We start from the raw sequence: 23,276 nt of genomic DNA on the forward strand, positions 1-23,276 counted from the left end.
TTGTAAGTAACACATTTTGATATGCGAAAAGGACATTGGGTGTGATTTAGTTCGTTTATAGACAACCTGGGGGAATCAATAAACAACTTTAAGCTTTTCTTTCCTTAGTATCCACTACGCCGGCTTACGTTTGCATAACGACAGTGTGTGTTTTCAAGATTAGCGGACATGTTTACGAGCGGCCCTGAATGCATCACGTCACTATGGCAACTCAACGCCGAGACTTCTGACTAGTCACAGTGAAATCTAGCTTTAAATAGAGCGAATTTATTATCTTATTAACGCTAAATAATACAAATCAGACCGGAAAGGGTCAAGCATGACGGACACACTTGAAGACATGGAGAGTTTTTTGAAGAATGTTGACAAAATAAGTGAGTAATATAACGGTTAAACTTTAATTGTGCCAGATTCAAGGGGAGCAATTCACGTAAAACGCTAGCTTAACAGTTAGCGTTAAACTACCAAAGAAGTTAACGCCAGATAGCTTTATAATCGAGTTAGATAATGCAGTATAACGTCAACTAATTTAGAAATATTTCCCAACTCATTGAAATGACTGATGTGGTTCAGTTTACTGTTTATTACGCCACATGTTGACGTTAATAGTAATATTAGCTGCCGAACGTGACCACATTCCAGTGAACGCTGTCGATAACAGATATCTTAATGACGTCAGCGACGTAACGTTTTCTGTAACCCTTCAGAGTTGCAAGGTTAAAATATATTACATTTTTTAAATAAATTGTATGAAACTTCAATCAGGTGAAAATAAACAATAGTGAAAACCAAAGTATTTCAATTGGACATTTCACAACACATGTGATTACTATAAGCAGAATTATAATCACACTTTTATTTCAGACTCAAGGTCCAGATAGTACAATACATTAAATAGAATAAAATACACACAAAATCACACACAAAAATACATAGAACTACAAATGCTTTAGAAATAAGCAGTTGTACTAATGTCTCCACAGCTGGGACTGGTAGCGTTTATAATTCCTAAACTTTATGTCATCAACCCAGAAGATACATTTATTCATGAGATTTCTTAAAACAGCTTGGAAAGCATTAACTCCTGCAGCCACACACATTTCACTGGCACCACTCCATCTCGGTCTCTTCAATAATACTCACATGGCATCATTATTTTTTAAATTTTTTCCCTGTATTTTATTCAGTCAATCAAATCAAATACAATACAATATTATCATGAATAATATACAAAAGAGAAAGACTGAAAAGGTATAGGTATAAGCAAAAAATGCTTATAAATTCCTATCCTAAATTGAAATCAAAATAAATCAGAAAATTAATATAAAATAAAGAAAAAACAACAACAACAAAAGAACAATAAACAAAATAAAACACAAAATATATTTATATATACTACCACATACATCTTCCATATTAATACGTTTTTAATTACATTTATAACTCAAGAATTGTTTTATAAATAATTCCCGTAAAAACCAAAAAGGAGTTCACCAGTCTTACATCCATTTCAACATTATTCCATAATTGGACTCGTACAACAGAAATACATCTTCTTTTAATCCCTTTTTTAGCCTTTTGTACCGTGAACTTACAAACATCTCTCAAATCATATTTACACTCATGTATTGAAAATAAACTTTGTACACAGTCTGGCAGTGACTTTGCTTTAGCTCTGTGCATTGTCTGCATTATTTTATAATAAACCAAGTCATTAAATTTCATCACACGTGAACTGTAAAATAAAGGGTTATATAAGCTCCTCGAAGTCTCTGCAGGTTTGCTTTTTTGTAATTAGACCGCAAGTGTGCAGCGTCGAGACGTGTGCGATTTTACACGTTTGTTCTCTTTGGTTCTCCGGGTCAGAATCGCGTTCTTACTGGCGTCGAACTGGATGTCATGTTGTGCTCTGTGTGAATATGTGAGTCACGCCTGTAAAAAGTCAAACATATTATTCATAACTTTCAGGTGAGCTCGTGAAGGATCTAAAGTCTCCTGATGTCGATGTCCAGCAAAGAGCAATAGAGACGGCTGACTGCTACATCACTGCTTTGGAAGAACCCTGCAGGACAAAAGTCAACAAGACGACAATCAACACAAGCCCCTCCCCTCAGCCTTCATTGGTAAACACATGCACACAAAGTCACCCGAGTCCTCCTTCCATCGTCCTCCGTCTTTCTCACTCTGTCTATACTTCTGTGGTATATTTTCATGCACCCTGTAATATCAGGATTATTCGAATACATGCAATGTCAGCGCCCACGGGTAAATCACCTGTACGACTGTGCCTTTGGCCTTGGGAGATTGCGCCGCTGGGGTGCAGGTTGAGAACATGGCGAGGGGCTACTAGATAAGTTTTAGAACATTAAGTGCTCTCACCTGTCTTCAACCGGGCCACGGAGGCCACGGGGGTTAAATTTAGGGGTTTCACGTGTGTTTAGGTTCAACCCGTTCAGTTCCCAGGATTAGGTAATTACGCCTGCATGTGATTGGTCCACGAAGGCCGGGAATATTAAACTCCACCTCTTTTGTTGTGTGTAAAACGTATGTTAAAATGCTTGTTCGAGAGACTCAACTCGGTGCCTGAAAGTACTCCAAACGGCCTGCAGGCGTTTGTTCCCCGACCTGTGCTCGTTAAGAATAAACCCAATATTCTTATTAAGTTCTGTTGTCCATCGAATCTCTTTTTTCATCAAACTTCTTCAACCCGTCCCACGATCGGCGAGCAGTAACGACACACACACACACACACACACACACACACACACACACACACACACACACACACACACACACCCCTCTTGTTGTGTATCCACCTCATCATTTCTGGTCATGTAAGAAGGGACAAGATGGTTTTTTTGGTTAAAATTCTCTTTACTTCTTATTTTCCTGTTTTACAGGAGCTGCAGAATGACAGTCCAGGTGAGCAGGTTATTTGGTTTTCCCTTGCACTGAATTTAAACCTTATTTCAGCAGACATACATGTCCTCATTGTGCATACAAATACATGTTTTATTCTCAGCCAAACACATTACAGCAATAAATATAACCTCTATGCATCTGATTTCAGTTTTAATTCTATAGTAAGTAGGTATTCTACGGTCTCTGTTTAGCAGGTTTGTGACTCACCATATGCCGCAGGAGGATGAGACGAGGTGTGCCTCCATCGATGGCGGCCCTCTTGAATTTTATTTTTCAAGGGTGACTGTGTTTTGTGCTATCTGCCACTCACCTGTTCAAACCAGTTCAGATGCCCCCACCTTTTGTGATATCTTTGTCAATTGAGTTGTCGGACATTTCCCTCCCTTATCAAACTGTCAGTGTGTCATATAGCAAGGAGTGCTCCACTGTGGTTAAGAGGAAATGAACGATTGGACGCGAGTGATGTGTTTCTGTTGGTTTGTCTGGAGGCCTCGTGCAATGCTTATTTGACAGCGTACTTGTAGTCCTGACTGTTTAACCACCAAGGCCCTAAATATGAGCATTTAGTACCAGAATAAAAGAGAAGTGATCTTAAAAGCTTGTATTTCCATTTCCCCCCCCAATATTTCTGTTTTTTTTCTTCTTACCAGAGACTTTCATGAAGAATATGGAGAGAGATGCTGAAGACAGGAGAGTGAGGAGGAATGAAAAAGCAAAAAAGGCAACCGGTGTGTTATTCTCTGTTCCTTTAAAATGCTGTTGGAGGTGCATCATTTGCTGCACTTGCTGCTCTGTTTGACTACCAATGCATCTGTTTATGCATCTGGTACCGTCTGTTACCGCAGAATGCAAAGACGAGGGAAATGAAGCGTACGCTCGAGAAGACTACGACACTGCGGTGAAGCGTTACAGCGATGGCTTGGCTGAACTGAGGGACCTGCAGCCATTGTACACCAACCGAGCACAAGTGAACATCTTCAAACTATGTTCTTAATCGCTTAAAATGTATCCCAGATTAAAAGGCAAACGTGGAAAAAGAAACAGAAAAATCTGCTTTTGTGTGCCTATAACTGTGAGGCATTAATTAAAACAGGAATCTTTGGATTGTAAAATGTTTCAAGGCAACTGAGGGTTGGCAGTTATTCAAAGCATCTTGAAAGTATGCGCAGTAATATATTAATAAATAAACAATGCTCGCGACTAATCACATTCTCTACTTTGAAAGGTCATTTTTTGATTCAGTTTTTTGTCTAACGTCTAAATCCACTTAGGCTTACATCAAGCTGGGGAGGTACAAGGAGGCCATCAGTGACTGTGAATTGGCCTTGAAGGTAAGGCCTATAGCTGGGAACTAAGGTCAGTCACTTGGTGCCTTATTCATCATAATAATCATAATCTTGGCGTTCAGAGGAGGTATGGTTAATAGGCTAATGGGTCGAGTGGGTAATCAGTGGGCTGCGAAGTATGTATTTACATCAACTGTTGTTTTTCTGTAATCATATCACTGTAACACATTCCTGGAGGGGAGGGTGCCTTTAAAGATCCATATTGAACATGTATTTCTGACTCTGCTATCATTTTCTCTCTCTCAGTGTGATGAGAAGTGCATAAAGGCTTACCTACACATGGGGAAAGCATATCGAGCCGTGAAGAAATATAAGGAGGTAAGAATGAACACTGTCATTACATCTCATCAACCCTGGTTTCTACTCGTCTAATCTCGCTATAGTGTAAATATTGCCCTACAATCAAAAGGTGTGTGCCTGCAATAGATAGCAAGCATACACGCTGTCCTACGCTCACGGCTATCTTCTGGAACACCTTTGTTGTATTGGTATTTCAATCCATTCACGGGGAAGATAAGTTTGCATTTAATATTTAAATCTGGTGAAGATGTGTGTGTAATACACCTGATGGAAAGTCTTTTAGAGTGAACTAAATAATTTACATTTCCACGGGTTTAGAAGCGAAGCACATCATATAACCACATACACTACCGTTCAAAAGTTTGGGATCACCCAGACAATTTCGTGTCTTCCATGAAAAATCACACTTTTATTTATCAAATGAATATAAAATATAGTCAAGACATTGACAAGGTTAGAAATAATGATTAATATTTGAAATATTAATTTTGTTCTACAAACTTCAAGCTCAAATGAAGGCCAGTTGTATAGCTTATATCACCAGCATAACTGTTTTCAGCTGTGCTAACATAATTGCACGGGTTTTCTAATCAGACATTAGTCTTCTAAGGCGATTAGCAAACACAATGTACCATTAGAACACTGGAGTGATAGTTGATGGAAATTTATTTAAATGGTTTATTTAATAAGGGACAGTGCACATTGATAAAAACATTGCAGTGGCTATTTTCATCTGTAGTCCCAATGTTGCTGATGTTTAAGAACAAACCTAAAAACATAAGATTGCAAATACAATCTACAGATAAAGCAAATAAAATAGGGGAGAACAATGTTAAAATGGACAGAATAAAAACATAATGTCAGAGATACAACATAAAAGCTTACAGACTAAATGTGACATACAACTGCAAACAGGTGAAGCAAGTCAAGACATACAGAGACCGGACAACAGACAGACAACAACTGACAGACAGACAAAATGAAAGTCCAACCTGGACAGATGGAGGAGGTAGTTACAGTCTAGTGCTGACAGAGCTCATTTCTTTGTTTCTGCTTTAAAGAGTTGAATGATTGTAGCTCTCTGATAGATCCTGGAATGTAGTTCCAGTGAACTGCTGCTTGTACTGAGAAAGCAGCATGACTCCTCTTGCTGCACCTCTTGTGAGGTGGTGACAAATTGTTTGAGAGGAGGAGAGGTCAATCCATGTATGATTTTGTACATCAGACAGACGTACATATTTAATCAAGTTATCCCAACTAAGCAAGTTGTATTTTTAGAATAGGACAGTGATGAGACAGAACTTTTTTTTATCAAGAGTTTTGAGTGTACGCTGTATAATGACTGTAATGGTTTGAGCGTAGGCACTAGCATGTGACCAGGTTGTTAAACAGTAGGTGATATGGGAAATAACCATTGAATGCATGAATGTTTTAGCTGCCTCTGTTGACAGAATCGGAGGTGGATAGATTGAATTTTCACCTGTGATTTGAAAGACAGATTTGAATCAAAAGTACTCCCAGGTACTTGTATTCAGATACAACCCCCAGATACAAAAACATCCGGTTCTACACTATCAGAGTTTCTTTTGGTAAAAAACATACACACAGTTTTGGATATATTGAGTTGGGCCTCTATACACCTATGGAGATATTTCAAACCAGACGTTTCCACCTAGAATAGTCATTTACCACATTAACAATGTAGAGAGTGTATTTCTGATTAATTTAATGTTATCTTTATTGAAAAAACAGTGCTTTTCTTTGAAAAATAAGGACATTTCTAAGTGATCCCAAACTTTTGAACGGTAGTGTATGTGCTGTCTGTTATTGTTTCATGTTGGTTATGGTCTGTCAAGGGACTACATATGCAAATTAGCTGTAGCTACAATATTGTACGATGCATCAAATGGTGACATTTATGTTTGAACTGTACATGGTCCCTTTTAATAACCAGTGATGAAATGAATTATTCCCTTTTTCAGTCTAGAAACTGCTTTGAAAAGATTGTGGAAATTGACCCTCTAAAGGAGAAGATGGTGAAAGGTAAAGACATTTTTTTCTTCCCCCGACGAGGTTAGGTTAGAATATACTTTATTATATCCGAGTCCTTTTGTGATAACTGCCTTAATTGACAATGTATTACGTCAAGCCATTTAAGTTAGGCCCATCAAAAGAGTGGGATACATTGTCGTGCCGTCGGTTGCCGGTTATGCCGTCTCACTGACTGCAGCTCATTTAATTGCGAGACTTAGTCACTCTCCTGTTGCCCACCAAAAAGAAACATTTTGTCTTCATCCCAGTAATTGTAGTTTTATTCAATAGTTTTGTACTTTGAAAAGAATTCACTCTACATATTGAGCATTTAAACTAGGGCTGTCAATAGATTAAAAAAAACTAACTCATTAATCGCACATTTTGAAATTCATTAATCGAGATTAAAAGTTTTTTTTCTTCTAAAGACTAAATCTTCTAAATGAATGATAAACCACTTCAGACAGCGTGTATTTTAGACACTTGTTTAATTGTATTCTTTTTAAAGACAAACCTTCACACAGAGCTGTGTTTTCAAAGAAGCTCCTACCTATAAAGTGCCAGCGAGGTATTTAATATCGTGGATGATAAATAGTTTCTTCAGTGAAACATCCAGATTAGTAAAACAAGGTGTATTAGAGACCCCATTGGTCCTGTCATCTTTAACATAAACAGCAGAACCAGTGGCCTTGATAAACTGACTGACATTCAAATGTGTCACGTTAACCCTCTGGAGGCATTTTCTCGATTTTACAAAAAAATGTAAATTCACCTTTTAAAGTCTTTTGCATGTGACACATCCCAGTGTTTCCCCCACCATTCCATCAGGGTGAGGCCCCGCCCCCTGTAATCTTCTCTATAGCGCCAGATTACAGCAGAAGTAATGTACGGTTCTTTCCTTCAAGACGTCTTTATTCTTTTATTAAACTAAACGTTTGTTGTTGATCGTCTCTACAGCAGCATGTCATTCTGTCTCGACGTGTCGTTCACACTTCTCGTCTCTCCGGAGCAAAACAAAAAGTCCCCTTTACCTTCCGCCCCGCGTCACCGACACGTCGCCCTCTGTTTCTCTGTGAATATCGAGCAGCAGACGGGAGGAAGGAGGCGGACTGCCACGGTTTGACACTCAGAGGAGTGCAAAAACTTCAACGACACCGGAAGTAAACAAAGTTGCGTTAAAATATTTTAGTGCGATAATCGCGGCCAAATTAATTTTATAGATTAACGCGTTAACGCCGACAGCCCTAATTTAAACCTTTTATTACTTGCATCTGTCGACCACTGTGAAGTCTCCATGCTATCGTTTCCATCTGCTTGTATTACTTTTGTAATCCTGCCCAAGTAGGCCAAATACCTGCATGCCTAAGGTACTCAGGTGCTGCATGTTTATGGCAACTGACAAGTGATTTGTTCATCTCAGGAATGGCTGTTTCACTATTATGACACTTTCCTCCCTCTCTCTTCTGCGACGGGAACACTTCACTTCCTTTCCTTATCGTCTCGCCTTTGCTTTCTCCTTGCAGAATACCTGGACCAGATTGATTTAGAAGAGGGAAGAGAGAATCAGGAGACGAATGCAAGACAAGAGTTCGTCAACGGAGAGGGGAATGGACCGAGAGTGCTCCAGCTGCTGGAGAGCTTTTCAAGACCTGGCCAGATTCCTTTGTACTACTCTGGAGGATTGGAGCTCCTGTCACAAGCCGTTACCGACTGTGAGAGTTCCGAGAGGAGACACTTTGCACAATTCTATTTCACCTCAATCTCTTTAACTTTAACCTGCTTCACTGTTCGGCTTATGGATGTTTTAAGTTTAGTGGCTGGAATGGTCCGAAAAAGATTTAGCCTAAAGTACCGCTTTAAACATCGCCGCCGACTGAAGATATATGACATTACGAAAGGTTATGAATACAGTACTAAAAAGGAATACTGAGAAAAAGACAACAAACCAGCAGGAGACAAGAGAAAGACTGGCTCAATATAGAGGGGGAAAACACAGGTGTACAGCATGAGACAATCAGGGAGACAGAGGAGTGGCTGAGGGCAGGTGAAGGTAATTAACCAATCAAGGAGAGAGAGGAGTAGCTGAGGTCAGGTGAAGGTAATTAACCAATCAAGGAGACAGAGGAGTGGCTGAGGTCAGGTGAAGGTAATTAACCAATTAAGGAGAGAGAGGAGAGGATGAGGGCAATTGAAGGGAATGAAACAATCAAAACAGAGGAGAAACAGGAGAAGCAGAACAGGAAGTTACAAAAATAGGCAGGCACACTTCCCATGCGTGTCCATATGAATACGTTACCTGCACAAACTCAAACTGTTTTAAATAGTTAGGGTTAGTGGAGAGCATACTGCTCAAGTTGTTTGAGAGTTTTATAAAGTTTTGCTCTTACTTGAATTCATCGGGACTTCATTTTTTTTCTTCTTTTTTTCCGATCAACTAAAGGTTGTACCACAGTAATGACAATACACACGGTCATTTTGGGGGTACGGTATTCCTTTAAGAACTCCCGGCGAGCATTTTAGGGCATTGAATCAGGTCAAGCAGGGCTGCAAAATTGATTGTTTCATGTCTGGTTTTATGACGGTGGACGAGAGGGCTGACCTAACGCCGTCCGTCACTGATTCATCTTCACGCTCCATTTGCTTGTCTCCATGAGCAACTTTCCAATATAGAGTCTAACGCCACCCTGAAAGAGCAGCGACTCAGTGCTGCCTGCCGTGGTTGGCCACTGTGCACATGCCAGGTGTACACAAGACAATGTAACACGAACAGCTGCATAGAAATAGCTCTGCGGAACACAATTATTCATGTTTTTATACCATAATCAGCTAAAAAAATATTTGTGTATATTTATGTTTATTTGGTCATACCTGGAGAGGATGGAAATCCCCAATGTGGGTGTGATTTGATTTGTGATCATCTCCATTAGCAGAATTACACGCGTTATAAATGATGATGTAATTTGCTTGCTGTATTGATGCGTGGGTCGTTTTGAGCCAGCAGCATTAGCTGTTCCATCGTTTAAGTGACGTTATGAATAATTAACTTCCAGCTAGTGAAGGGCAGTGGAAGCATTGCTCTTTATCTATTTTGTGTTTTTGAGCCGATGAAGAGGGGGAATTTTACGGGATGACAGTTAACACTATTAAGCCTTCTGGGCTTGTTTAAGGTGCAATTCAATGACACACCTGCGATAGCAGAACATCAGTGGCATTACCTGCACTCAATCCTGTCAAATGGTGTGTAGCTAGAGCCTGTTGGCTGTGTAGATTGATGACGGGCTGGCCTGAGGACCTATAGATGAACAGGGTATTTTATTTTCTAGCAACCTCCCGGATCGAGAATAAATACCTTATTAAATTTCGTTAAAAAAAGAGTATTTGTCCACACCACAACTGTTCATCAAAGTAGTACCAAAACGAGAGATCCTGTAACATGATTGAGGAAATGGCTGCAGGCGACACATCATGTCGATCTTCGTCTTAGAATGAGTTCATTCTGACATGTTCCGGATGAATGAAACCAAACAGGATGAGCAGGAATGTGCCTTTGTGTTTATGATGCACATGATGTTCCTACAACATGTGTTTACCGAGTCCTCTTCTGTATGAAAAGGGGCCATTCTTAGACGAGCTGCAGCTGCTCTCCACCAGGTTGTTCACCCCTCCTCCTCCTCCTCCTCCTCCTCCTCCTCCTCCGTCAGCCGCTGATATCTTTGGAAATGTTTTTGACCCAAGAAAAGACTTTGAAACTGGTGATTTATATCTCTGGAGCTATTGCCAAAAAGGCAGAAATCGCAGCTTTTGAAATATAAACTATTAGTACATCAAGGTCAATGGCCCAATTTATTTTGTTATATCTCAGCTCAGAAAGAACCTGTGAAAAATAGAGTTCTGCCGCGCTGCTCCACGTTGCTGCTCGGATACAGTCATTTTAGGAGTTCAGGTACTTTGAACACAGTGAAGACTGATAGATTTGATCGAGGGAAGCTTGAAGCTCAGCAAACCAGATGTCAACAAACCCACTTCATTGCTAACTCTGTGATTGTGTTTGAACTCCATATTCTTTGCTCTGGCTGCCCACTAAAGCATGGTAAACATTCCTTATCCAATCACTCTTTTCTTCTTCATTTCGATGAATACAAATGTTCTGTCAAAGGACATAAAGCCCGTCTCATGGTGCCATTCAATGGAAAAGGGCAAAACTTACATAACTCCCATCTGAAAGGATCTCAAAAGGGCTGACATGACATGACCTCAAAGTGTTCCCTCACTGCCCTGCTCTACTTCCTGCAGCACACAGAAAAATAATGGTTCTTAAATGGTTCCATAAAAGGCTTTGCGGTTCTACGAAGAACCATCACCTACTGATAACCTTTTTTGTTTGTTTGAGGCACCATTAAAGGTTCTTTGAAGAACTCTTTAAGGATATGGTTCTTTAGAAAACACTGGTTTGAAAGGTTATTTGTGGAACCAGAAATGGTGCCTTAAAGAACCATGTTTTTAAGGTTATTTGAGGCTCCATTAAAGGTTCTTTGAAGAACTCTTTAAGGATATGGTTCTTTAGAGAACCCTGGTTTGAAAGGTTCTTTGTGGAACCAGAAATGGTGCCTTAAAGAACCATGTTTTTAAGGTTATTTGAGGCACCATTAAAGGTTCTTTGAAGAACTCTTTAAGGATATGGTTCTTTAGAGAACCCTGGTTTGAAAGGTTCTTTGTGGAACAAGAAATGGTGCCTTAATGAACCATGTTTTTAAGGTTATTTGAGGCTCCATTAAAGGTTCTTTGAAGAACTCTTTAGGGATATGGTTCTTTAGAGAACCCTGGTTTAAAAGGTTCTTTGTGGAACCAGAAATGGTGCCTTAAAGAACCATGTTTTTAAAGTTCGTTGATGCATCATTATAGGTTTTTTGAAGAACTCTTTAAGTAAATGGTTATTTAAAGAACCCTGGTTTGAAAGGTTCTTTGTGGAACCAAAAATGTTGCCTTAAATAAACCATTTTTAAGGTTCTTTGATGCACCATTATTGTTTTATTTTTATTTTTTATAATTTTGTATTTTTCGTTTTTGGATAGTATCTTAATTTATAAAGTATACATCAGCACAGGTGTAGTATTCAATATACAGGACTGTCTCAGAAAATTAGAATATTGTGATAAAGTTCTTTATTTTCTGTAATGCAATTAAAAAAACAAAAATGTCATGCATTCTGGATTCATTACAAATCAACTGAAATATTGCAAGCCTTTTATTCTTTTAATATAGCTGATTATGGCTTACAGCTTAAGAAAACTCTAAAATTCTATCTCATAAAATTAGAATATTTCCTCAGACCAAGTAAAAAAAAAGATTTATAACAGCAAAACAAAATCAAACATTTGAAAATGTCCATTAATGCACTCAGTACTTGGTTGGGAATCCTTTTGCACGGATTACTGCATCAATGCAGCGTGGCATGGAGGCAATCAGCCTGTGGCATTGCTGAGGGTTTATGGATGCCCAGGATGCTTCAATAGCGGCCTTTAGCTCATTTGCATTGTTGGGTCTGGTGTCTTTCAGCTTCTTCTTCATAATACCCCACAAATTCTCTATGGGGTTCACTGTTCAGGTCAGGGGAATTGGCAGGCCAATCGAGGACAGTAATGCCATGGTCAGTACACCAGTTACTGGTGGTTTTGGCACTGTGGGCAGGTGCCAGATCATGCTGGAAAATGAAATCCTCATCTCCATAGAGCTTTTCAGCAGACGGAAGCATGTAGTGCTCTAAAATCTCTTGGTACACAGCTGCATTTACTCTGGACTTGATGAAACACAGTGGACCAACACCAGCAGCTGACATGGCTCCCCAAACCATCACTGACTGAAGAAGAAGCTGAAAGACACCAGACCCAACAATGCAAATGAGCTAAAGGCCGCTATTGAAGCATCCTGGGCATCCATAAACCCTCAGCAATGCCACAGGCTGATTGCCTCCATGCCACGCCGCATTGATGCAGTAATCCGTGCAAAAGGATTCCCAACCAAGTACTGAGTGCATTAATGGACATTTTCAAATGTTTGATTTTGTTTTGCTGTTATAAATCTTTTTTTTAACTTAGTCTGAGGAAATATTCTAATTTTATGAGATAGGATTTTAGAGTTTTCTTAAGCTGTAAGCCATAATCAGCAATATTAAAAGAATAAAAGGCTTGCAATATTTCAGTTGATTTGTAATGAATCCAGAATGCATGACATTTTTGTTTTTTTAATTGCATTACAGAAAATAAAGAACTTTATCACAATATTCTAATTTTCTGAGACAGTCCTGTATACCATCCAGTCTTTCAAATTGAATAACATTGAACATTTTTGGGAGAGTGTACAAACAAACAGAGAAATACATCAGACAAGGGGGAGACGAGGGAGGGAGAGGGATAGAGGTCGGAGAGGTTTCCTTAACCAGAGCAGCGTTGCAGGGTCATTCATTTATTATCTCCACAGGATCTGTCCGTATTGGTTTTGCATATTTCACCCACTTGTCCCAGAGTTGAATAAACATACTTCTCTGAAGGCGGAGGGAGAAGGTGATTCTTTCCATAGCATAGATGTCATTATAGGTTTTTAAAGAACTCTTTAAGGAAATAGTTCTCTCAAAGAACCCTGGTTTGAAAGATTCTTTGTGGAACCAGAAATGGTGCCTTAAAGAGACATGTTTTTTAGGTTCTTTGAGGTGCCATTATAGGTTATTTGAAGAACTCTTTAAGATATGGCTCTTTAATGAACCCTGGTTTGAAAGGTTCTTCGTGGAACCAGAAATGGTGCCTTAAAGAACCATTTTTGAAGGTTCTTTGTGGCACCAATAACAGTTCTTCTATGGTATCACCCTGAAGAACCATTTTCGGTTCCAGATGGCCCCTTCATTTCTCTGTGTGTACCCACCTCAATGTTCCTTCCTTCCTCAGCATATTTGATCTATATATATATATTCTTTAATCTCGTGCCCATGACTGTGAACAATGCAAACTAAACTAAAAATGATAAGTTGACTGTTCTCTTTTTTGAACAGGTACAGCCCGGACACTCTTCCGACTGAACAATGGCTTTAGTGTCATCAGCAGCAATGACACGGTGAGAAGGTAAGGAGACCAGAGGGAGAGGAAGCTGTCAGCCCTCAGTGGAGCTTTGACAGATGGACCCAAAGAAAGGGGCCGACAAACACAATAATGGCCTAAACTAGAGAGATTATTCTCTGTCTCTCTCTCTCTCTCTCTCTCTCTTTCTCTCTCTCTCGATTTTTGTGCGATTGCCTGAAGTGGAAAGTGCTGAAATGAGAAAAAGTTCCCGTGTTTTGTCCCCGAATGACTCTCTCATGTCCGATCAGGAAGGTTATAATTACTTTCTCTCGTCTGACTCGCACTTTCCATGTTGCCCATTGTTAGCACTGTCGTTTCTTCAATTTAAAAGACAAGAGTGCAACACAAGTTTACCCTGAACCTTCGTGGAAATAGCCAATCAGGATACTGCTGTGAGCCAAATGCAACACTTGTAACCTATGCGAGCCAAAGAAGTCTATTCTATTGTTGCCTTCTACACATTAGAAAAAGACAACATTTATATTAAGTGTTAAAGGAACAAAATAACAAAGTGTTCGGACAAAAAACTGAAAGGTTCAAATTCAAGATGCACCGTGTGGGCAGTGGTGGCCGTTCGAGAAGCCGGGTGGCTATACGTTCCCTTCCCCGGACCATTAGGATACATCTGAGTGAGGAAATAACCATTCATCATTCCCATACCCGGGGGTGCCCTTGAATATGACTTTCAACCCCAGCTGCTCCAGTGGAGCTGCAGCGTGTGGTTGTCGTGAACAGTCAGGTGAGAGTGTGTAGTTGGTGTGCGTGTGATCAGGGTGAGAGCATTGCTCTCTGCCTAACAACACAACATAATTAACATGTCATAGATATTAGAATAAGAAATCATGCAAAACATGAGCCTTTTCATGCAGATTGGACTCTTTAAAAGGCTAACTGAAAGACATCGTCTTCATTCGTTCATTTTTGATAGTCGAGTGCCCTTTGGTAAATACAAACAGAGCCTTGCTAGTGCAGATTGCTTTATAGCCATAATAATAATTAAAGGGCTTCTTGGTCTTGTGGATTGTGTTTAACTGCTACCTGCGTCTGGTATATAATTAACAAATATGTTTCCATAAAGTAGATATTGGACATAAATAATTCATTCAGGAGAGACCAGTTAGGTGAAGAAAGGGTTATAGTTAACAGAGGATGTGTGATGATGAAGTCTCAGAGTCTTTGGTCTGCCCCGATCAGCAATGAGATAAACCCCCCAGTGGAGTCCAGACCTGCTGGTTTATGATGAGGCTAATGGATGTGGAGGGGTTGCGTAACAGCATCATGAATGAACTGAAGGAAGAGAGACAGTCGTATTAAAAAAGAGACAGCAGCGAGATGATTGGCTCACCCTGTCCTTGTTTCCTTGTGCTCATTGGATAGAACAGCTGGTGTCACGATTGACGGCCTCAAACTATGAAAACAAGTAAATAACTAGAATGGGCACTCGGTAGAGCGCATACCTTTGCACATCACAAGATTGGGCATTGAATTCTGAACATGTTGGCATTAGTTGCATGCCAATTGGATACAAATTGACCGCGCTATGGTAAAAAGAAGATTTTGACCTTTTCATGACCTTGACCTTTGACCCGATCGATCCCAAAATCGAAGCAAATGGTCCCCGGATAATAACCAATCATCCCACCAAATTTCATGCGATTCGGTTTAATACTTTTTGACTTATGCGAGCAACACGCGTACAAATAAATAAATACACAGCGATCAAAACATAACCTTCCGCATTTTCAATTCGAAGGTAATTAGTGGTCATGCGTGACATGAGGAACAAATGGCGGTTTGCAAGAGTGAACTTATACGCTGTAACTTCACTTCTGTTGTCGTGATTTTCGTTTTCCTTCCACCCTTTGTGTCGTGTTGAGATCCATTTGTATTGGCATGCCTGCATATACGGAACATTTAGATTATTCGACAGTATCATTTCCAATTTGATTTGTTTGTAAATTAGACGAGAACTACGCTAACGCCACTGCGTCCTGTTTTTCTCTCCAGTTGTCTGTTGCGGGAAACAAAGGATGCAGAGAGCCAGGAGTTGTGTGCGTCCGCTCTACGACTGTGGAGGGTTCTCTGTTGTGGAAACGGTACGCCGTTTCATTTAGAGCACGTCAAAGCGTGGGCAGGAAAGAGAGAAAGGAGAGAAAACATCGGGATACTAATATAACCCTCTGTTATTGCATCGTGGCATCGCTGCCTCGCTTCTTCCGAACTTTAAATCACACACGCTTAGTGCCAACTTTGATGCTTTTCCAGTTCATTTTGTATATCTCACAAATTACGAATTTACCTCAGAGGGCTTTACAACCTGTACACACACGACATCCCTGACCTTTGACCTCACATCGGATCAGGAAAAACTCCCATAAAATAGAAAGAAATATACCTTTTGGGGGGGGGGGGGAGGGAAGAACCCTTCAGGAGAGCAACAGAGGAGGATCCGTCTCCAGGGTGGACAGAAGCAATAGATGTCACGTGACCAGAATGAAGCGTTACATAAACACATTAAATTAATAGTTTGTGCGCGTGTGTTAGTTCCATATATATAAAAAAAGTACCGACACACGTATAGCAACCCAATATTCACCTCCTTGTGTACAGACCAGGCCGTACGACAGAGTGAGCTCATGTTCTCCTTTTGCTTCCAGATGAAAACCAGAAGATGTTGATGACATTCCCACTCAACAGGCGCTCCATTGTTCTCTTGATAACATCGGAGCACGTGGCGGTGCAGCACGAATGCCTGGCGTTGCTCCGCGTGTACTCGCGGTCGCCTCACGGAAGACGTTTGGCCATCGACAGCCTGAATGTGCCGAGGTAAGACATTCCTTTTGGCTGTCATGCACTCAAAAAAATGATTCAAGCCCTTCTTAGAGGTGACACATTTAAATATTGTTTGATACATTTAAATAAATCAATTACAAAATGAAGATATTTATATTGAATGGGTGTAACACAAAATGTATGAATACTTTCATTTATTAGATTTATTTAGGTAAGATGGTGTGCATATCAACTCAAAATAAATGTGTTTTATTGAGGACTACCCTTTGCGCATGCGCCAGCTGAAAATCAGTTGTTTACATGAGGTGAAGACATTTTCAAGGCTGTACAGTGGTGTAGTGGCTAGCACTGTTGCCTCAAAGCCAGAGGTCTGTGGGTTCAATTCCCAGTCAGGGTGTTCCTTCTGTGTGGAGTTTGCATATTTTGTTAGTTAGTTAGTTTTTATTTTGAGTTGGACAAACACAAATTAATTTAATTCAATGAATATCGTTATTTTATTTGAGATGTATTTGATACAAATGAGTTGGACTAACTTAATTACATTGTATTGCACTGATGTGCTAAATTTGAGTTGGAGTTGCATATAATTATTGGATGGAAAACCTGCCAACAATTTAATTGAGTTCATCCAATGAGTCATTTCTTTGAGTGTGAGGTGGAACTGATTGGAGTAAAACCCACTTTAGGATAGCGATAGCAGGCGTAGTATATGTTCAAAAAGAATCACATTTATGTGTAATGCTATTTCCGTTTGCCTCCGAAAATCCTGAGTGTATTTGAATGATTTTCATTTTCACTCGTTTTTTACTATATTAAATTAGCGGTCGGCCTTTGGCCCATATGTTTGTGATTGTCAGACTAATTTCCACGTTCCATTTAATGAGATTTCAGGGCAGAAGGAACCAATAAATGTTGTATATTATTACTGTGGGACACAGTTTGAGCAATTACACCGGGTGGCCTAAGTGCTTTCTCTTATCATACGCATGTCTGTTAATATCTGAGCTGCGGCTAATTGGATTTTCAGAAAATTAGGAAGGATTAAAAATTGCGATGCTCGTCTTTGTCCTTATTATCGTCGTACTGATATCTATTTCCTTTTATCCCTCTCTCTCTCTCTTTCTCTCTCTCTCTTCTTTTTTCCTCTGGATCCAAAGGTTAGTGAGGAACCTCATGGCGTGCGTCTCAAAGCCAGAGCGGCAGCAGCAGAACACAGCAGCGGACATTCTGGAGGACTTTGCAGCAGAAAACAAGTATACACACACATACATACACACACACACACGCCCACACCCACACACACTCACACACACAGACATACATACGCCCACACCCACACAGACACTCACACACACAGACATTCACACGGCCACACATACACACAGACACTCAAATACTCACACACACAGACACTCAAATACTCACACACACAGACACTCGCACTCACACACACAAACACGCACACAAACAATCACACACACAGACACACTCACACACACAAACACACGCCCACACCCACACACAGACACTCACACAAACAATCACACACACAGACACACTCACACACAGACATACACACGCCCACACCCACACACAGACACTCACACACAGACATTCACACGGCCACACCCACACGGCCACACATACACACGCACACACAGACACTCAAATACTCACACACAGACACTCACACACACAAACACGCACACAAACAATCACACTCACACACACAGACACTCGCACTCACACACACACGCGCACACACACACTCACCTCAACAAACTCCCACACGCACTCCTCAGACACACAAACACAAACACACACACACTACTCTCCTCACACCCTCGGAAAATGAGAGATTTAAATCTCTAGATGAGGAAATACACTTTTTCAGATCCTCCCTGGCAGGCGGCCCATTATCAACGTATACATCACATCCATATATATTCAAAGTATTTAAAAATCCATCGCCATCCCGTCGGTCGGGGAAATGGTGTGGCGTCATTATTAATTCACCATGTGCTCTCCCGAGTGTTCATGTCACGTGAAGGCAAAAAGGCAGTTTTTTCAACCTGTTTATTTATATCTCTTCATATGTTTCCTCATGAAAACAAGACATGAAGGGACGAGTCGGCTCTCCAACACAGCGGGAAATAAGTCGAGGTGTCAAGCAGTGGAATGGGGAGATCAATTTCCCCCGTCTATATAGCTCAAATAAAGTCACTCTACAATAATGCGTTATTTTGGTATTTTTCACTTCAGCTCAGCAGAATCAATCAGGTTTTTTTTAAAGGATCAGAATCAGCTTTATTGGCCACGTGCGTGTGCACGTACATGGAGTTTGTTAAACGTACGTTCTCCTCATACGTACATGTCATTTACAATATAACAGGATAAATGCAAAAAAGACATTGAATTCAGCAAAATAGCAACATGTATGTAATCCATAAAAACAACAATAGTGAGAATGAATTGGGGATGTTAGTGCAGAGTTCAGTTCAGTTTATTTGTATAGCCCAATTTCACAAATTACAAATTTGTCTCGGAGTGCTTTACAATCTGTACACATAGACATCCCTGTCCCAAAACCTCACATCGGACCAGGAAAAACTCCCAAATAACCCTTCAGGGGGAAAAAAAGGGAAGAAATCTTCAGGAGAGCAACAGAGGAGGATCCCTCTCCAGGATGGACAGATGCAATAGTATAAAATAATAACTGTTCCAAATCCCATATTGATTTCAAATCTTACAAACCATTTTACAGAATGCATATAGATTTGTACGTTTGTTACCTTCGCATTGAAAACGCGGAAGGTTATGTTTTGATCGCCGTGTATTTATTTATTTATTTGTATGCGTGTTATTCGCATAACAAAAAATGTTTTAAACCGAATCGCATGAAATTTGGTAGGATGGTTGGTTATTATCCGGGGACCATTTGATTAGATTTTTGGATCAATCGGGTCAAAGGTCAAGGTCACGAAAAGGTCAACATCTTCTTGAATCGCATGCAATTTGGTGGGATGATTGGTTATTATCCGGGGACCATTTGATTAGATTTTTGGATCAATCGGTTCAAAGGTCAAGGTCATGGAAAGGTCAACATCTTCTTTTTACCATAGCGGTCAATTTGTATCCAATTGACATGCAACTAATGCCAACATGTTCATAATTCAATGCCGATCTTGTGATATGCGAAGGTATGCGCTCTACCGAGTGCCCATTCTAGTTTTTTATAAAACACTCCTGTAACGCACAGTAAGGCTGGAGAGAGGTGACGTGTTCGGTCGTGCGTGTAACTGTGAGTCTCTCCGTCCTCGACTGAGTGAGTTTTGTTCACGGCTAATCTCACATTCTGCTGCAGCAAACTTTATAATATGTTGTGTGTCCAGTTATGGCTGCATGCTTTAAGAACCTCTCTTGGTTACGGCGGCTCACACTTTCTTAAAAACCGGTTTTCAAGGTTCGTACGGTCATGGAAATCAGTTTTGTTGTTATTGTTTTGCTCGGTGTGTTCAACAGCTCTCAGAACGACCAGTGTACACACGGCAGTGCCTCGCTGCCACTCAGCCGCCGCGAAGAAATGTATTTTATGACAACTTTGAGCCAGCATGACATCGTCACTTTTTTATTTTTTTACTTTTTATTTTGCATTTTCAACAAAACAGAGCACACCTTGACATCCAAATAAATAAACACAACAAAACAAACAGCACACATCCCACAGTGGGTAGTATCAGTATCCGTAGTCCCGCCCACAGCGAGTACAAATGGCAATATCCACATCCACAAACACCTTAACACACACACACACACACAACCATCCATATCCACGTACACACTCGCATAGCATTCCCACATGTACATACTTCTACACATACACTCCCAGAGGAGGCTTCACTGAGGAGGGAGGGAAGGACCGAACAGTCAAACTGAGTACAACCAAATGATATGAGCAAAAATACAAAATAAAATAAAGAAATAAAGAAAAATAAAAGACATTAAAATGAAAGAAAAAAACAACAACACTGACATTCATATCAGACATGGATTTACACATCTGCTTAGCAGTGGCACTCGACCGTCACTTGTTTCTTTGAGTTTGACTGAAGTCTGTTTGATGACGCTGTACAGCTCGACTGGTTGTGTTCACTCGCTCAGGACAGCAGCCGTCGATGCAGGAACATCTGGTGGAATTCTACCTACTTGTTTCAAGCTGCGCTGTCAATAATTTAAACTGAGGATTAAACTTCACTCACTTCTTCCTCACCCGAGTATCACTATTGGAAACACAACAATGAGCACGAGGCTTTTACGTTGGACTGTTTAATAGCTGACCCATTGTGTATGTTTATATATACACACTCATAACTGGATCGTGGTCCATGGCGACTACGAACTATTCATACACTGTCATACTCATTGAATGTGTTTATGTGACTCTGTAACGCTGTTCATTCTGGTCACATGACATCTATTCTGTCCATCCTGGAGAGGGATCCTCCTCTGTTGCTCTCCTGAAGGGTCCTTCCCTTTTTTCCCTGTGAACGTTTTTTTCTATTTCTTGGGAGTTTCTCCTGATCCGATGTGAGGTCAAAGGTCAGGGATGTCGCATGTGTACAGATTGTAAAACCGTCTTGAGGCACATTCATAATTTGTGATATTGGGCTACACAAAATTAAATAAATTGAATACTGGTAACAAATGATAGATAATAATGGCAAATATAAATACAATACACATTCATATTATGCAGCATGAGTAATGAAAGTAATTCGTAATTCCTCATATTGGGCTATACAAAATAAACTGAATTGACTATATATAGTACGTCTATCTTACTTTTTTCTATTTTCTTACAGATTTCGCATTCAGTTAAGGGACGTGTTGACAAACTTGGTCATTGTGCCATTTACAGCATTACTGGTAAGATGTGTAGATACGCATTTTCATATTAATATACACTTTACACTGAATATCTATACATGTGCACACCAGTTTTCTTCTCTTTTGTCAGAGAAATATCAGCGCGTTCAATCGGCACGTCGTTGCAACGCTGATCTCGGCGATTGGCGGTCTGGCCCGAGATGACGTCATCTGCCACAGTTTGGCTCACGATCCAGAATGTTGGAAGGCTTTCGTGGTCGCCATGGTCAGTATCACTACGCACTGGTCCGTCTGCATAGAACAATACAATCATGTGTTCATTGTTCAGATATCAGAAATAAAAACACAAAAGGTTTAGTCTGAATGACATAATGAGAGGGTGTAGATATAGATATTCTAAAAAGGTTGAGCTGGTTTTTAAACTCAATGCATCCCTTTTATTCAGTGTACACAGAAAGATGAAGGTGCCATCTGGAACCGAAAATGGTTCTTCAGAGTGATGCCATAGAAGAACCATTTTTGGTTCCAACAATTCAAGCCAGGGTTCTTGAAAGAATCATTTCCTTAAATAGTTCTTCAAAGAACCTATAAAGTTGTCTCAAAGAACCTTCAAATCAGGTACAATTTCTAGTTCCACAAAGAACCTATAAATGTGTCTCAAAGAACCGTCACAAAATGGTTCTCTAAGGCACCATTTTTGGTTCCACAAAGAACCTTTCAAATCAGGTTTCTTTAAATAACAATTTCCTTAAATAGTTCTTCAAATAAGCTATAAAGGTATCTCAAAGAACCTTCAAATCAGGTACAATTTCAGGTTCCAGAAATAATCTATAAAGGTTTCTCAAAGGACCTTCAAAAAATGGTTCTTTACGGCAACATTTCTGGTTCTACTAAGAACCTTTCAAACCAGTGTTCTTTAAGAACCATCTTCTTAAATAGTTCTTCAAATAACCTATAAAGGTGTCTCAAATAACCTTAAAAAAGGTATAATTTCTGGTTCCACAAAGAACCTATAAAGGTGTCTTAAAGAACCTTAAAAATTGTTCTTTAAGCACCATTACTGGTTCCACAAAGAACCTTTCAAACCAGCGTTCTTGAAAAAATAATTTCCTTAAATAGTTCTTCAAATAACCTATAAAGGTGTCTCGAAGAACCTTCACAAAATGGTTATTTCAGGCTCCATTTCCAAACTGGTTCTTGAGTAGGTGATGGTTCTTCGTGGAACCTCAAAGCTTTTTAAAGAACCAGATCTGTTGGCTGTCATTGCAGAGGCAGAGCAGTGAATACAAGGAGCTCATCTACCCAATGCTTGGCTTGATCATCAACCTCTCAGCTGTCAGCTCCCCAATCATCCAGGTATGTAAGGTGATGTGCGATAACTACTTTCAGCTCTGCATGGGTGTGTTCTGAATGTCAAAATAAACGTGTTATCTTAATAGTGGGAAATGTACCAACTGATACTGAGATAAGTCTTTGATAAGGTTGAGCTGGATGGTCATTCAGTTTGGTGGGCACCTTGGTATAATTATGTGTTTTGACAGAATATTCACGACATAACACTTTGAAACATTCAGTATTGTAAAACCTATATAATAAGACAATGCACAGGGGAGCATGTGTGTGAACTGTGCTGTGATGCCACCTATTAAGAGGTTAAAATACATGTATTAATTGGTTTTCTCCACGTCTCGTGTAGGAGCACGCCGTTTCACTCTGCAACTGCTGCCTGGGCCTGCTGAGGCATCGCGATGGAGGAGTGATAACTGTGAGTGAAACTATTTACTACACGACACGGGGTTCGTACGGTCACGGAAAACCTGGAAAAGTCATGGAATTAATAAAAAAGGTTGAAAAAGTCCTTGAAAAAAAATAAAAATCTGAAAAGTTT

The 23,276-nt window shown here is 40.0% G+C and overlaps 1 protein-coding gene across 1 annotated transcript in view; it reads left to right on the forward strand.

The window, feature by feature from the left end:
• The first annotated feature begins 256 nt into the window (after positions 1–256).
• ttc12 (tetratricopeptide repeat domain 12) overlaps positions 257–23,276 on the forward strand; it is a 28,104-nt gene continuing 5,084 nt past the window's right edge. Inside the window, exons 1-17 of the mRNA XM_056440777.1 lie at positions 257–374; positions 1,969–2,123; positions 2,901–2,922; positions 3,573–3,650; positions 3,768–3,889; positions 4,194–4,253; positions 4,515–4,586; positions 6,551–6,611; positions 8,123–8,311; positions 13,642–13,711; positions 15,716–15,804; positions 16,366–16,534; positions 17,659–17,754; positions 21,364–21,427; positions 21,519–21,653; positions 22,658–22,744; positions 23,085–23,153. Coding sequence (XP_056296752.1) covers positions 320–374; positions 1,969–2,123; positions 2,901–2,922; positions 3,573–3,650; positions 3,768–3,889; positions 4,194–4,253; positions 4,515–4,586; positions 6,551–6,611; positions 8,123–8,311; positions 13,642–13,711; positions 15,716–15,804; positions 16,366–16,534; positions 17,659–17,754; positions 21,364–21,427; positions 21,519–21,653; positions 22,658–22,744; positions 23,085–23,153 — 1,593 coding nt within the window. The 5' untranslated portion in view covers positions 257–319. The remainder of the gene's footprint in view (positions 375–1,968; positions 2,124–2,900; positions 2,923–3,572; positions 3,651–3,767; positions 3,890–4,193; positions 4,254–4,514; positions 4,587–6,550; positions 6,612–8,122; positions 8,312–13,641; positions 13,712–15,715; positions 15,805–16,365; positions 16,535–17,658; positions 17,755–21,363; positions 21,428–21,518; positions 21,654–22,657; positions 22,745–23,084; positions 23,154–23,276) is intronic.

This window comes from Pseudoliparis swirei, chromosome 20 (assembly GCF_029220125.1).
Source record: "Pseudoliparis swirei isolate HS2019 ecotype Mariana Trench chromosome 20, NWPU_hadal_v1, whole genome shotgun sequence".
Lineage (NCBI taxonomy): Eukaryota > Metazoa > Chordata > Actinopteri > Perciformes > Liparidae > Pseudoliparis > Pseudoliparis swirei.